The sequence below is a fragment of the Boleophthalmus pectinirostris genome, unplaced genomic scaffold (genome assembly GCF_026225935.1).
Source record: "Boleophthalmus pectinirostris isolate CB_2022bp ecotype Guang Dong unplaced genomic scaffold, ASM2622593v1 HiC_scaffold_7, whole genome shotgun sequence".
NCBI classification, from domain to species: domain Eukaryota; kingdom Metazoa; phylum Chordata; class Actinopteri; order Gobiiformes; family Gobiidae; genus Boleophthalmus; species Boleophthalmus pectinirostris.
Window position 1 is genome coordinate 25,498,588 of NW_026571473.1, and position 16,246 is coordinate 25,514,833.

The following is a 16,246-nucleotide window of genomic DNA, read 5'->3' on the forward strand; positions in this document are numbered from 1 at the left end:
GATTGAGATTCGATTCACGACACCTTCAAGATCCCAACAACACATCTGGATAAGCCGTTATGTACTCGGATACCTGCTGCATGTAATAGTGCAGTAAAAAAGATTTAATTTCTTATCCTTAAATCTGACTTCAGTCTTGTTTTGACCTTGGTTTTATCTCTGGCTTTTTAATTTGATACATTTCAGAAGTAAATTTAAGGTTCTATATTACGCAAAACCAAATCATGTAAGCTTTTAGTTGTGTTAGCCTGTTGTTACTTACTCAAAAATATATCTAGATTTGTGTTTTGTTTCATTCACACATGCTTGAGTAATCCTTTATTATTATTATTATTATTATTATTATTCAGTCTAGATTTCCAAAGCTCTGAATGCTCTGTTACACCTTGTGATGTCATGTAATGGTAATTTTCAAGTTATCAGTTTACAGTAGTAGTTTACAGCTCCCTTTTACCTTTTGTTCAGTGGAGATGGTCAGTTCTTGAGCTGAAATAATCCAAATGATTCTTGTGAAGGTGTATGGAGTTTAAAAACACAATGGAGCATTTCTCTGTATGATTAAAAGCTTAAAATATTTCAAGCACATCTTACATTTGTTGTGTTTGTTTTGTTTTATGACAGTTTACACAAGTTATGGATGTTGCAAAGTGACGTGACGTAAACTCGCAACTAGGGATGGGCATTCGATGAAATTTTCTTAATCGATTATCGGAAGAATTAACGATCGATTATCAATTAATCATTAACGTTTTTATATTAAAATGATTATCATTATTATTACTATCTGCACAAATAATTTGCATAAATAAATTCAACTTTACGACATATAAACCGTAACGACTCTAGAGCCACATCAATCCATTTGACATTATAATGTGTTTAATTCAGTTTTGCGCAACTCTCACAGAAACGAAACTTAAAACTGCATCGCTAATTTGCATAAACTAAGCGAAGATAAAACTACAGCTCTTGTGTGGCTGATGCGGTCAATTTCTGTCGGATTAAAAGACACGACTTAGTGGAATACAGGTAAGTGTGACCATATTTGCGTTTGTCAAAACCAAGACACCGTACGGGGGTGGGGGATGGAGACTCGTCATCAACATTGCGCGACTCTCACCTGACAAAGCTTTTTTCCACTGGAAACTGAAACATATGTGTTGCTTTTTACACTGTGCACATAACCTCCCACTTGTACCGAACTCAATGGAAAGCGTGGAATTTCTTGTACAAGTCATCGTTAAATACGCATTTGTGCTTCGGTACATTGCAGGCTGACCGACTGTTTGTGTTTGCTCGCTCCTTCTGAGTGCAGAGAGCTACATGTACGGACCCCTGTTTGGTCACGCTACGCACAGCAACCTACATTCGGTTTGTCGATTAAAATTAACGTAATTGATCAAATTCTTAATGATCAATTATCGATTAATCATGCCCATCACTACTCGCAACCAAAAATAATTTCATCTGTTGGCATTAAAACTCCCAAAAGTCTAAGTCCAAACAGAACCCTTGGCTAAAGTTGTAAATGCATGCATAAAACAAACAAACCTGGCTGACGGCAACTGCACGTCTGAAAACACATAGGGAGTATTCTGAAATATAATTGTCAAACATGACATCACAAGGTGGAACAGTGTTTTCAATTGCCTAATATAGGCCATTTTTGGTTTAATTTATTTGAACTTAAAAAACAATAACATGATAAATAATAAGTTTACACTTTTCACCTCAACTTTATATTTAGAATTCATTCATATAGTTTTTTTCTATCATGCACTGACGTCATTTCTAGTATTACTCCAGGCCCATTTAGAGTCTGAAAAGTGAGACCTGGTTTAGATCTGGGTTAGTCCTGATTTGGCTAAATGGTCTGACTCACTCTGCTCTATTACCCCGCAGCAGCTACAGACCATAAACAGGATTCCTCTTTCCTGAGTGCTGGCTCACAAGAGGAGGTCCGGTATGTATACTGTACTTTGTTACATACACAACAGAAGGACAGTCCATGTTGTTCTGATGTTAGTGTGATGAAGTGCCAGCCTGATAATGTTGTTCTGTTGTTTCCTGTTTGAGCTTTTCATTTCCCTGGGTATTTAGTGAGTCATTAACTAAAGGGAGACAAGCCTGTAAAAAAAACAAACAAAATAATGTCAATAATAATGTAAATATGTAGAAAACGCCCAAAATATTCAATGTCACGTTAGACACAAGTTATTCTAACATTCACAACCAAAACAATTGTTACCTCAATGAACAAACTGAAATGGCTGTGCAATGCAACCGTGTGTTTTGTCCATCAAGTATGTATCAAATTAAGATGTATTAAAAGTTATACAGGCAAACCCTGGGTCTGTGTTTTTGTGTGTGTGTGTGTGTTTAATGCAGCTCTATGCTAAAGAACACACACATCTACTTTCCAGTCTCCGTCATGCTCTGAATAAGTGACAGGTGGATTTAACCAAACATAGACAACTATGAACTCTCAGAAGAATCACAACCTGTAACCAAAAATAAGCTGTGATCTACTACGGTCTACAAACATGATGAAGCATTTAGCTGTGGCCATGGAGGAGACATAAGAGAGAGCAGACTAGACAGTGAAAAGCCATTTGTCCTGAATTAGCCTAAACACAAGAGCTCCTCCATCTCGACACTCACACACATGTACGAAGCCTATGTTTAGATAAGAGGCGTCTTTGACATTCTCTGTCAGCAGAGATGGGACATGCAGTCACAAAAAAAAAACATTTGGTAAATCCAGAGACACACTGTATAGTTTTGTCTTTTAAAGGCAAGGCTTGGGGTAGCAACTTCATGTTTGTCAGACATATTATATACATATATACAGACAATATTATTGATAGCTATAAAATAAAAACTGCATTAAGTAAATTGCAAGTGTTTTTTATTACTGTTAGTGGAGTAGCTTCTGGACAAATCTGACCTGTAACTTGACCTGGCGGGGTCAGCTACCTGTCTCCATGGAGATGGGTCATTTTAATGCTACTCTGTGGATCATTCCAGATAACCTTTAATTACAATAATACTTTTTATTTACCGTCCCATAACCATACTATTACTGTGCTGTAAAGCATTTATCCCAACACTGTGCAGTTATGTAGGTTATGCTTTTAACTAGGGGTGCAACGATATCCAAGTCTCATGATACGATATAGTCACGGTATGAACCTCACGGTACGATATTTATTGCAATATCATGGGAAAGCTCCAATACAATGCCAAAAAATATCCAATCATACAACAAAAATAGCTTTGACAAGAGTTAATCCAAAGAACTAAGACTTAAAAGTGCTTAAAACTATTATTTTTTCTTGTAGTCTGCACTGAAATGGAGCAAAGGATCATGGTCTATTTAGATGCCTCTGTCTTTTTTTTTTTAGCTATTGCTGTACCATAACTCTTAATTTAAACAAAGAGACTTGTAATTTGATATATTGTGATGGTCCACGGTATTATTGTGATAATTTTGACGATACAATATTACAATATTTTGATTATATATTTCCGTTATTGTTACATCCCTAGTTTTAACTCTACCCATCATCATCCTCCATCCTCTGTACGAGTCCTGCTAGTACTGGCACAAACATTCAGGAAGACTACTGGGCATTAGTAAAAATGTATATTACCATTTATTATAGACTAGAATCTACTGTAGGTCCTGATTTTAGTTTCACCATGACTGAAGCACAGAGCTGCATTTAACAGAAAAATGCACAATCAAAATATTACTCAAATGATCAGATCATGATTCATGACCAGATTATTATTATTATTTATATTTTTTCAGCTTCCTTCCACTTAACTAGTCATACATTCCCACGGCAATGTCCATCATTTCCCATCACTTAACAAGCCAAAATCAAGCCCCTCTTAGCTGAAATACTTGGTGGCGTCTGCAGTGTCTGGCCGATGGGGGATCGTGTTGCAGAGTGGGGAGAAGAGGGGAACAAAAGGTGGCACTGGCCAGGTGGCACGTCCCGGGACAGAGACTACAAAGAGCCTGTTGTGTTCGGAGTGGTTACACTGGCTCCCAATGGGTGCACTCCTGAGCAGGCCGCTGATAAACACTGCCCCAGAGACACAGGAGGAGGAGAGCAGAGGGTTTTACAGCACAAGAGGAGCAGCGGGTAACAACCTCAACAAGGACTTCTGAACAGGGGACAAGACAAAGAAACATTGCAATTTTGAAACAGTAATTGGGACCATGAGTTATTGGGATCATAATTGCTTTATATTCACTACAATTGATTATGACACAGGCCAACAGCAGGCCAGTACAGCATCTCTCACATTCACATTTACTTAGTCAATATAATTAGTCAAAAGATCAGGTCTTGGTTTGTATAAATGGCTTTATAAATTTTTATCACTAAACCCCACTGGAAAAGCAAGTTTAACTAACAAAGCACTAACCACGTCACTGTCAATGAAGATATTTAATTATTTATTGACAAGCTGGGACTTACTAGCCAGGCTGGTGCCATCTAGTGCCTTCGCTCAATTTCATTTCTCTCCAGCGACTAGGTCAGGAATCAGAATACACTAGACAGTTCACAAAAACACCAGCCAATCAGCAAAGAGCCATACATTTTGTGTTGGCAACAATTCCCAAGATTGAGGATTTAAAGAGAGAATGTTTGGTGAATTTTATCAAGGGGATTTGGGAAAAGCTTAATATACCAGTTAGCCCTGTTAGTGGCACATTACATACGTCACAACCAAATAGCAGCGATTGTTTAAATGAAAAACATACCCACCTACCGTCGAGCGAACAGATTCTAATGAGGTCAGACAGTTTCCACGAAGTGAAACCGGCTGATGAATCAAGCTAGACTTAATGGGACTTAATGCTTTCTAGCAAAACGTGGCCTGCTAACCTTCCAACTAGAGCACTACATAAGCTAAACCCAAAACAATAATAATGCAGTAATTAAAACCATTACCAAGACTGTAGGTATCATCCTTTTCCTTAATCAGGACTGTAATGAGGGGAGAGGAGGTAACTACGAGGTCTTAAGGCAAGTAGTGTGTAATCATGGGTGTGGTGGTGGAAGTGTTTCAGGAGTGTCCTAGGTGTGAACGACACACTCGAGAGCTGAATCAGGTGTAGACAGACAAATGAGAGGGCTACTTAGAAATGAGTGTTCTTCCAGGAAACTGGTCTCCAAAAGTAATTATTAAAATGAGTGAACGTGATGTCACAAAGGGTAATTCAGTTGTTAATGCAGCTTTTAATTAGCAATAATGTGGAGAAAGCAAAGGTAGGCCTGCAAAAACAAATGTGCAAGTTAAGTAAAAACACAAAACACACAAAGGCCACAACACCCAACAGTGACACAAGGTAGGAACTATTGTTGTAAAAGTGTAAAGTGAAACCTAGTGAACAGTGAAATCTAGTGGCGCATCTGAAACAACAGTAGTAAATGACACCGGACCAAGTCTGTGTGTATTTATTGTCCGTGTCACATGTCAGACTGACCCTCTCTCCAGTCCCTAATATCCTGTGTCCATTTCCTCTGGCAGACTCACATGGTCAGCGCCTGAAAACAGGATCTGTGCCAAAACCTGCTGCAGTGCTCAAACAGGCTCTGATTTACCCTCTCCATTACGGGATCTGTCCTCATTTTAAGCCTTGGTTCAAATGCACACGATCTGTCCCCAATTAATCTTGAAATTGCAAACTTTGTCCTTATGTCAGACCACGGTTGGATTCTCTTACTCTAGAGGCTTTGAACACATTACATTTAAATAGCAGGTATTTTTGTAGATTTTAAGATAATTCTAGGCGTTTTTAAAGCACAATATATGGCTACAGAGAAATATTGCGATAAACGATAATATTAAAACTACTTTACCCTATTGACACAGTAACAATGAAGCAAGGCAATTCCAGTAAATGATTTTTAAATAGACCGTATCATTCAAAGGCATGAGCTACAACAAATAAAACAACAGAGTGAAGCAATAGGGTTGGGCGGTAATACTGTATTACGGTATCCCGCTGTATCAAAAAGAAGCAACTGTAATTTATTGATACCTAAATTTGTTTGCTCAGCACAAATTAATGTGTGGTTGTATTTTCAATTTAATGCGATTTATAACTAATAGTATCTATAATGTTTGTTTTATCTGTGTGGGGAGATCATGTTCGATTAGTTCCGTTCCATTGTCATGTGACAGTTCATAAGGGAGACCAAGACAAGATGGCAAGTCCAGCCACAAGCAAGTTGGTCCACAAATAAAAAATAAAAAACACTAGTACTTCTACAGTATTTTCGATTCAGGTGCACATTTGTTTACGTTTTACAGAAACAAAACTTAAAACCGACCCTACGAAGCAATAAGTACCCACAGAAGTTAAATTCATTCAACTCTCTATGGCTCAAATCATATGACAACAAAAATAATCAAAGTAAGAGGCCTATTCACACCTGACAAAATTTCCAAGTGTACACAGTATCACCAACAACAACTAGCATGCTAAGAGTACACCTGGATTACATCCTAGTTTGTGGTCAATAAAAACGAAACTGTTAAAAAAACGAATGATGAACAATGTCTGCTGGATCAATTTAAAATAAAATATTGCCTCCATGCAAAATACAATAGAGTACATATTATTAACTTACTTGTTGACATATACAACTAAAAAAAAAAAGAAAAAAGGTACCACTAGTGATGTTGCTGTTGTGGGGGATGGATGCCTTGAACCATGACATTGAGAAAAAAAATAGTAGTGGATGTTTCAAAGTCACAATCTTTGAGGTTTACTTTCATTCACTTCAAAGCCAGCGCGTATCAGAAAACTTCCTTTATCCTCCAAGAGGCCGGAGGGCACGTCCCATAATAGACTCTTCATTGATGGTTATTTAGTGCTCAGAGAGGCGCCAACATGTGTTTACTCCACAAATATGACTTTAAAATGCTTATCTGTTTGTCGTGGTGGATTTTTACGGTGAGGCAACTGAGAGGTCATTTAAACGTTGTCACACTTTGGGATATATTTGGACGTGCACATGGTTTTACAAGCTCGGAAAGGCAAATATTCCTGGTAGTTTGAGGTTAGCAGAGTGTATTTCTGAAAATATAAGTGTAAAATGTGTAAAGAGGGCTGTTGTGTATCAAGTTTCCAAGTTTACTGCTCCAACTGTGTCTCAGCATGACATCATGGTCCAGGCATCTCATGGGGCAAAACACCACCCAAATTCATGCCATACTATACTCTCTATAATCTAATTCTGTGGTTCAAGGTTTGTATCTTTAATAGGAGCTGAAAATGAATGCATGACAACAAAATAAATTATAACTTTAACTGAATATTAAAGATGACATATTGTGCTTGTGTTTGCAATATACTAGTAGTGATAATCTGTAGCATTCTGTAATAATGTGGACAATTTTAATGTAAATTTTTAATTGCAATACTGATGAAAAAAACTAAACAAAAACAAAAAAAAGCATCCTGTGCTGCTGCAGTGACCAATGGGAGCTGACATTGCCATAAAAGTCATCACAACAAAGAGCCATAGAGTTATACACACCTCCGTTGAATAGCTGCATATCAAGCCAGTGCGTTACAGATTTTTCTTCACTTGTGCCAAAATACTAGCCTAATTCATCAGCCGGTTTCACTTCGTAGAAACCGTCCGACCTTGCAGAATTAGAATTTGTTCGCTCAACGGTAGGCGGGGACTTTTTTTAATTTTACCAATCGCTGCTATTTGGTCGTGACGTACGTTATGAGCCGCTAACGGGGCTAACTGGTATATTAATCTTTTCCCAAATCCTGTAGGAAGAAGGGCAATAACGTTTTTCCGCTTTATTCCAGCTTTAAATCCTTGATCTCAGGAATCGTTGCCAACACAGAATGTATGGCTCTTCCCTGATTGACTGGTGCCCGGACTCGCACTTCCGGGCTTTTTCCAAACGGTCTAGTGTATTCAGATTCCTGACCTAGTCGCTGGAGAGAAATGAAATTGAGCGGAGGCACTAGGCGGCGCCAGCCTGGTTACCAAAAGGCTGAATTGTACACATAATTCTATCACCAGTTAAGAAAATAAAATATACTGGTGGTGAACATGGATGGAAAATAGTGTCTTGAAAAGAAAGATTGCTCAAACATGATGCAACTTTGGGTAAGTAAATGGTGAGGGGAAACAATTATAACATAGTTAAAAGCTCTAAAAAGTCGATTCTGTATAATAGGTCTGCTTTAAGACTAAATCAGCGGCAAACAAGGTCTATGGGACTACAGCACAAAGTCTCAGGCAAAAATAACCCTGGACAACCAAAATGTTTTGATGAAGTTCAAACTAGTCCTATCCTGAGTTTAATTGTGGTTTCCTGTTGATTCTAATCACAAATATTTGACTCACAAAATAATGGTATCTGTGTCCTGCCAAGTTACATACAGTTTAATTCAAACTAAATATCCAAGCCATAAAAGTGTTGGAATTAAGACTTAAAGCAATAAAAACAATTATAATTAGATGGAAAGAGCACACAGCAGACTTATTTTGACCTCAAGAGCCACATATAAAATATATCTGCACTGAGGCAAGACAAATTCTGCTAAAATCCATGGGGGGGAAAAATCAAGTAACTTAACATTAAAGGGACAGTCCAGAATTTTGGAAATAGAACCTCATTTCCTAGTTTTTTTCTTAGTGTTGGAGATGTGTGTAGACACTATTTAAAATATTCCATCCAGTCCTTTTATTTGCAGAGGTCGCTGGTACTAGGCTAGTGCATGTCAATGGCCTTAGTTAGTTATGTTTGAAATAAAACTAACCTTGCATCGCATGAATCGTCACATGTTGAGGGACTATTTTCTCAGCAGCAGCGTAATTTTACTTTGCTGGTAGGACAGGTGCTAGATGATATCAGTCCGCCACCGCCAAGCTTTCTATCAGGAAGTTCAGACATAAATCCTTCAAATTCAAGGTTGGGTTTACTTCAAAAATGATTCTATCGACACAGACATTTACATCGACAGTCTGGCGTAATAATAGATTTGCTTTGGGTATTTTGTGGAGTGGGTAAGACTGTTTTTAGTGGCAGGCTAACTATGGCCATTGACATGCACTAGCCTAGCTCCAGCGGCCTCTGCAAATACAAGGACTCGATGGAATATTTTAAAAAGTGTCTCCACATGTCTTACAACACTCTGGATAACTAGAAAATGAAGACCTATGTCCAAAATTCTGGACTGTCCCTTTAAAGGCCTTCACCTAAGAAACATTAAAAACTTACTGTTCCCACATATAAAAAACAATTTTGAGTCAAGGGGTGCACAACTCACAAATCAAAACTGTCAGGAATATATCTTAAATTCATCTTGGCGAGTCATGAGCGAGCGCATATGCACACAGAACAGTTCCATCTCTTGAGCTTAATCTAAGGTAAGTGCCAGGAAACTAAACCAATGGGAAAATCTTTGGGAGTAATTTAACCACTGCTGATCTTGTAAGTAAAAGTAAAGGGACATGATTATTAAAGGCAAGAGCAATAACAGGGATGCCCCGAAACGTTTAGATTTCCTACCGACTAAACCGTTTCAGAGAATGGTGAAGATGCCAGGAAAAGTCTGAGGTTTCCAACAGGAGGGTTTAGGTCCAATTAGATCCAGGGCTTAATACTTCATGCACCAAATGCTAAAGTTAATGTAGTTTTCTTATGATTAACAACCAAACAATACCAGGAACATGTGCATTTTTTCAGATTTCTCTTTATCACGTAGCACAACATAACTGCTCCAAGATAGGCTCACTAATCTAATTGAGAGCGTCTCGAACACAATTGAGCGGATATAGGAGTCGGGGCAGGAATGCATGTGGGAATGTGGAGAGGTCTGGAGATGGACAGCTTTGCACGGCCCTGAATACATTAGTCATATGCAGAAACAATCAGAGCTACAGCCTGGGTTTCATCAAAGACCAATGAATGCTAACATCGAGTCACAACTGAAGCGTGACGCTGCTCTCTCTGTCCGCTCTGGGGAAAAGGGGAAATTCTAAAAGATGAGTGTCTGTTTGAAGATCTCAGACATGTGGAAGTGAATGGAAATGCAAGGTAAGAGTTGGATTATGTTTAGTACAAGCCTGATATGGAAACTTGAATGGCCTCCTGATTCCTATGTAGACCCATGTTAACAGAACAAGGACGTGCTCAGTGTATTTTCACTTGTAATGGCAATGAATTTGTTCAAACCAGAAATCGCTCAAGATATTTTTTTGTCAAATATGTTTCTTGTTGTTTTGATCTCTACAAACATTGATAATTTCAGTCACAGTTCCAAAACTCAATGGCTCGACTTTTTGAGTCGATTTTAAAATTCTTTTAACTTTAATTTACTTTTAAGTGTTTTCATGGCGCCCTCCTACCTCGCTGTCTTGATCCACCCTTACGTCCCCTCTCGCACTCAGCTCGTCGTCCCAAAGATTAAATGCAAGTTTCGTGGAGACCGTGCGTTTTCTGCTGCTGCCTCATGGCCGTGGAACCATTTGCCATTAGAGATTAGCCAGGCAGAGTCGGTACCTGTTTTTAAACCACTCCTAAAAACGCAAATTTTTTCATTGTTTTTAACAAGTGACGTATATTTCTTGTTGTTGAATATCTTATTGTTTTCTGTGTTTTTTGGTAGTTGTATTGTGTTTCTATTGAGTATTGTGTTGTACTGCGATTGTCCTTGTCTATTCTGTGTTTATGTGCAGCACTTTGGCCAGCTGTAAAGTTTTTTAATGTGCTTTATAAATAAGGTCGGTATGGTATTTTATGATTCTTAGTTTAGAATTCATTTTACTTACTAGAGATAGACCGATATTTACACTTTTTAGCATTTAGGCTTTAAAAAGTGCACTAAGTAACTTTTTGGTTCTGTATCCGTCACCTGATTATTTCTATGGAGATGTCATTGCTCTGCCTGGAATGTCCCACAGTATGACATTACACAGCTCTATCTTACATTATTAAATCACAGGTGGTTTTACAGCACAAAAATGTCTAGAAAAACATACTTTCTGACTGCGAGTCAGAAAGTGGGTTCCCTCTCCACAGATCTGACCTGCAACTTGGTCTGGTTTGGTCAGGAAGATAAAAAGGTGAAACATTACAGACAAAGCAATAACATCTCCATGGAGAAAAGTATTTGACGGGCCCTGGAAAAGTTACACAATGTATTTAAATCTCCAGCATAGGCCAATATTTTGTTTGACCCAACCAGCTGCCTAAATATGCATTAAGAACATCTGCATAAAGCCTATCTGAATCTGAATCTGAACACTTAAGACCAAAGAGGATAGTACAAAAAATGACCTCATCCAGTGTGTGTACTAGAACAAGGTCATGGATGAGCTTGTAATAAATTTAAATTAGGTTATTTGCGGAAAATTACCTAAATCTGCCGTACACATTTGCCCAAAAATATCGGCAGAGATCATCGGCCTTGAGCTTGAATTCTAAACAATCGATATCAGCAGCTGCCATGGAAAATGAGAGAGAGAGTGAGATACTTTATTCATCCCGAGGAAAAACATATCGGTTGATCTCTATTAATTTTCAAAAATCCTCCAACCAAATCTCCACCAAGCATGCCAAAGTAGTCTGAGTGTTTAGATAGGATGAGGAAAAGGAGTAGGCTAAACTCAGAAATCCCACAAATGCCTCCAGGAATCGAAGCGGCAGTCACGCAGCCAGATTAGACAAAAATGACACAGGGCAATGGGAAATGATCACGTTACAAAAAGGAAGTGGTGACTAAGAGATGACAGGGAGGCATTGCTTCTCAGATGCTCATGTTTGTAACCTGCTCATTACGTCCAGTTCACAGTTTAACATGGTCCACGTGTGGTCGCCTTCACTAATGAGCTCAGGGGCCAGCTGCAGCAGGACAGTACTCAGGCTAATAAACACACAGGGGCTGCCGTCATGTGCATCATTAGTTTTTTTTTTTTTTATGTTTGAGGATTTACACTTTTAAAAATTGAAAAATACAAACTGAACTAGTCCCATTTCCTCAAAGGGCTATCTGTATCAACATTTATTTAAGCTGTCTACAAAAATCATGCTCTTATCATAATACAAGCATGTACTGTATGTATCCTTGATGATGTATTTGTCCACTAAAATGTTCTCTACATACATAACTGATTACTAAAGTATACCATAGACCTAAAAAAAACAAACACTAATGTGGAACAAAGGTGGCTGATGGTGCAGTGTTTTACCCAGGGTTGGAATGACAAGTGCTTGTTGAGGACCTGGCTCAAGAGTGAATGCTTAAATCCAACCCCCATCTTAGACGACTGATTTGTTTTATTTATTTTTTTATGACAACTTAGATCTTCTTCAATATTCAAAATCAGCATCAAGTGACTGAATAAATACTACTCAGATCTATATTGAAAGCCTTATCTGGTCAAAAAAATCCTGTTTGGCATCCATGAGTCGCTCTCCACCCTACTGTGTTGACAAAACACAGGCACCACAGACACCTAAGCATTACGGGCTATACATTTGGTTGCTGCTCTTTTTCATTCACAGGAAACGGTTGGCATACTGTATAATGCATGGTTATGCTGTGTAGATAGGGTGGGTACCAAAAAGGCATATTTTAAAAATAAAACTGGTGTTAGCAGCTCCTAGGTCCTGTTGCAAAATGAATCTACAGCAACTTCATCACTGCCCATTTCAGCTTCACTCAGTCTTTAAAACATTTTGAGATGTCCTTGTTCAGTGGGACAAGATTATAGAGCAAACCACAAAAGAGGCCCAGTCTGAAGCATGGAAAGAAATGGAAAGGAATCAGGACAGACAAAGCAGGAACATGGTTGAACGGCCTTATGATTATAGCGAGGAGGAAGTAAAATGTTTTAAACACAAAAAGTAAAGCTAACCATGTCACCATTTATTCATGTGAACTGACTTTTAACCTACAAATTATTTAAAAATGTCTACCTATACATTATGAACCAAAAAGTATCCAACCGTGTTGATAAAATAAGCTCACAAATGACTTTAGTGTTGAGGTAATGACATGTAAGCCTATAGTTTGTTATTGTCAACTATTATGAAATTACAAAGCATTACAGCAGAAGTACGAACCTTGCTTTTGAATAGTCATAGTAGTGATTTCAATTCAGTAACAGATTTACATGTAAAAGGATTAATTTATAAACCTCCTTTATCAAGCAGCTCACAGTACACTGAATAGGCACAACCGGTCCATCTGGTTTTTAAGTCTTCTTGCTAATGGCTTTTGTAAAGATTGATCTTAGTATAAAGATATTTAGGTTAAAAACTATTCTCCCAACAGTCGTCCACCCTCTGTCATACTTTACCTACTTTGTATTTTGAGTCTGTGGTCTGGCAGAGCACACAGCAGCAGCAGCGGCACAGGTGGAGCGTTCCCAAAAACTCTCCGTTCAGAGCAGCCTGTGCAGTGAATACTGATGTCGGCTGCAGACCTGCTCCAAAATGCTGATCACAAGCTTTTTATTTGTGGCCCTCATCAGTCAATGGAAAAGTGCAGCTCACGCTTCCTCTGCATTCAATGTCATTACGTCCTATAGCAGCCCTGTTCATGAGACTGCAGCGACCAACATTTTAATTAGTCGGATTATTGATTGAATCTATCTTGAGTTAAGTTAGTACTTCTAGTCTGGTGACAAATCCAATCATTGAACCAGTTTTACCAGATCAAACTCTTCCTATTGTGTCTTGAACATAAAATGTCTTACAAAAAGTTACAAAAATGTGACAGCAACAACAAGGTATCCAGTAAATAAATAAGCGATTGTTTGAAATCCCTGATAAAATGAAGGGTATGCAAAGCAAAAAAAGAATGCTAAATATGGTCCAAAATAGTAAAGATTCTTCTAAAACACTACTTGATAAGCCTCCCCACAAAAATAATCATGTTGTCCTTGGCCCATTCCTGACCCCACCCTTTACTTTGAGGTGGTTAAAGCATGGTTAGGTCACTTCCTCCTTGTCACTGCTGGTGGCGTAGCGACCTGTGATGTGGTTCCAAATTTTCCACACAAAACAGTGAAGCTTAATATCCACCACAGTTTAGAAGACAGTGCCAAGGACGTGTCCAAAACTGGCCTGGTGCATTAACACAGGAGCTAATTTTAGACCTACAATAGCACACCTAAGAGCACTTAATATGAGGAGCAATTTGGAGTCGAACTGTTTTATCTAATGAACTGGAATGGAGAATACCTGCTTCGTAATCAGAGTTATTATTGTATTTCTCACAGTTTTGTTAGTATTTTCCTTGAAGATGCATGTTTTAAATGGCATCATGATACACTCAAAGATCAATTGAAATCTGTAATGAATGACATATTTATAAGAGCAATTATTATTATTGACTGAAGTGTCACATTTGGCCCATATGTTTGTTGCATAAGTGAACATTCTTTTGTATTGTTATAGTGAGTGTGTGTAGCTCTATTATAGAATAACTACAGTTTAGATGCACGGGGCTTTTGTCTGATGTACATACTCCACAAAAACCTGACACAGTTTAAGGTCAACCGCAGCTTCTCACCATTACAGTCTTCAAGGCAATAGAAATGTGATATACTTGAAAATGTATTCATATTCCCATTTCAAACCAGGCAAAACTATTTTCCTGGAGCATCCCTGCACAGCACTGTGAGTAGGACAATGGACAATGTGATGGTTAAGTTATACGGACAACATTCCTGGACTTAAAAACCTAAACATACACCCCCTCCTCTCACACACACACAACTAACAAACAATCAAAAATCATCCAATCACAGCTCTTTTGCAATATAATTTAATGCACAATGCCAGCTAAACCCCGATTAACAAGGTGACAATTTAGTCTAGATTATCTTTATACATGTATAGAGACTACAGCCTATATTTTTTTCCTCTAAAATGCATTTCTGAGAACAAAACTGGTACATGTCTATCTCTTTTCCCAATTTAAATACAGGCACCTGATCTAACCCCTGGATTAAGTTTGCATATTAGGATAACACTTTAAGGATAAGGATATGTTAAGGATTTGGATATGTGACACAATTTGGAATAATGTTGTGTAATCTGAGTTCATGTTTCCATTTCTCAGACTCCAATCCAACTCCACACAACTCAGAGGACCCAATCTCCCCAAACATCTGCAATGATCGTGTCCGTGTCTTACCCAGGAGCTTCTTGACCTCCTCCACGCTCATGTAAATGTTGACATAGGGCTGGTTGTTGTTGTTGTTGACGCCAGAAGGACTGCTCGGACTCGCCAGACACACGGCCCCCTCCAGCAGCAGGAGCAGGCACAAGCCCCCCAGTCTGCAGAGCACCGACAGCGGCCAGCCCGGGGACCCAGAGCCCGACATGGCACCGCTCCGCTGGGCTCGCCTCCTCCGCGCACTCGGTGTTCCTCCTCCGCCAAACGCTGTCTCATCCGTATCGAAAGTTAATCCCTCGAAGCAACATAACTACTTAGCTCTGCTCCAGTGTGTAAAATTCACGATCCTTGTCCCAATGCGCCGTTTTTGTCCCGTCTCCCTCGCTTTAGCAGACGCAGGCTAAGTTTGTTAGCATCAATAGGCTAACTTTCCTTTGCTAAGTTCCTCTCCAAGCTTTTACGCGCACCAAAACGCTCACCACGGATTCCCAAACACCAGCATTTGGTCACATGTACGCGACACGATTTATTCCCGCACAGGTATCATTATAATAAGTGCAATGGCGTGTAAAAAGTCGCTAATACATCCAGACTTCTTCCTCCATGGTCCCGTCCCCGTTGGTTTTTCTCACTATCTCAGTTTTCACTGGGAGAGAAAGGAGGGGGCAGAGAGGGCGCACACTCCTCCGTCTCCACAAGAGGACGGCTTTCAAGGGCTGTAGGGAATATATGAGCCAACCCGATTGAAGTACGCTAAGTTTAAACCAGCAATTTTAGTCACAAAGAGGCAGACTGTGCATTTAAGTAGAATCAAAACTGTAATCTCTGCTCTTTTTTTTTTTTTTTTTTTTTTTTTTTTTTTTAAAGCGGACATTATTTCTGTGAATGCGTACTGACAGATGAACATGCCCGCAGAGGTGTTACATTCCGTGCGTCAATAAACACAACTTGAGTTTGGGAAATTACAATTATGATCTTTACAAAATACAAAAATAAACTTAGCTTCAGCCTATAGATTTCTGATGTGTGAAGCAAGATAATAAAGAACAATTGTTG

General features: G+C 38.8%; 1 protein-coding gene across 3 annotated transcripts in view; it reads right to left on the reverse strand.

Annotated features, from left to right (window-relative positions):
- ryk (receptor like tyrosine kinase) overlaps positions 1 to 15,831 on the reverse strand; it is a 45,578-nt gene extending 29,747 nt beyond the window's left edge. For all 3 annotated transcript variants that reach the window (XM_020918776.2, XM_020918777.2, XM_020918775.2), the window contains exon 1: positions 15,209 to 15,831. In XM_020918776.2, the coding sequence (XP_020774435.2) occupies positions 15,209 to 15,398 (190 nt within the window). In that variant the 5' untranslated portion in view covers positions 15,399 to 15,831. The remainder of the gene's footprint in view (positions 1 to 15,208) is intronic.
- Positions 15,832 to 16,246: the final 415 nt, after the last annotated feature.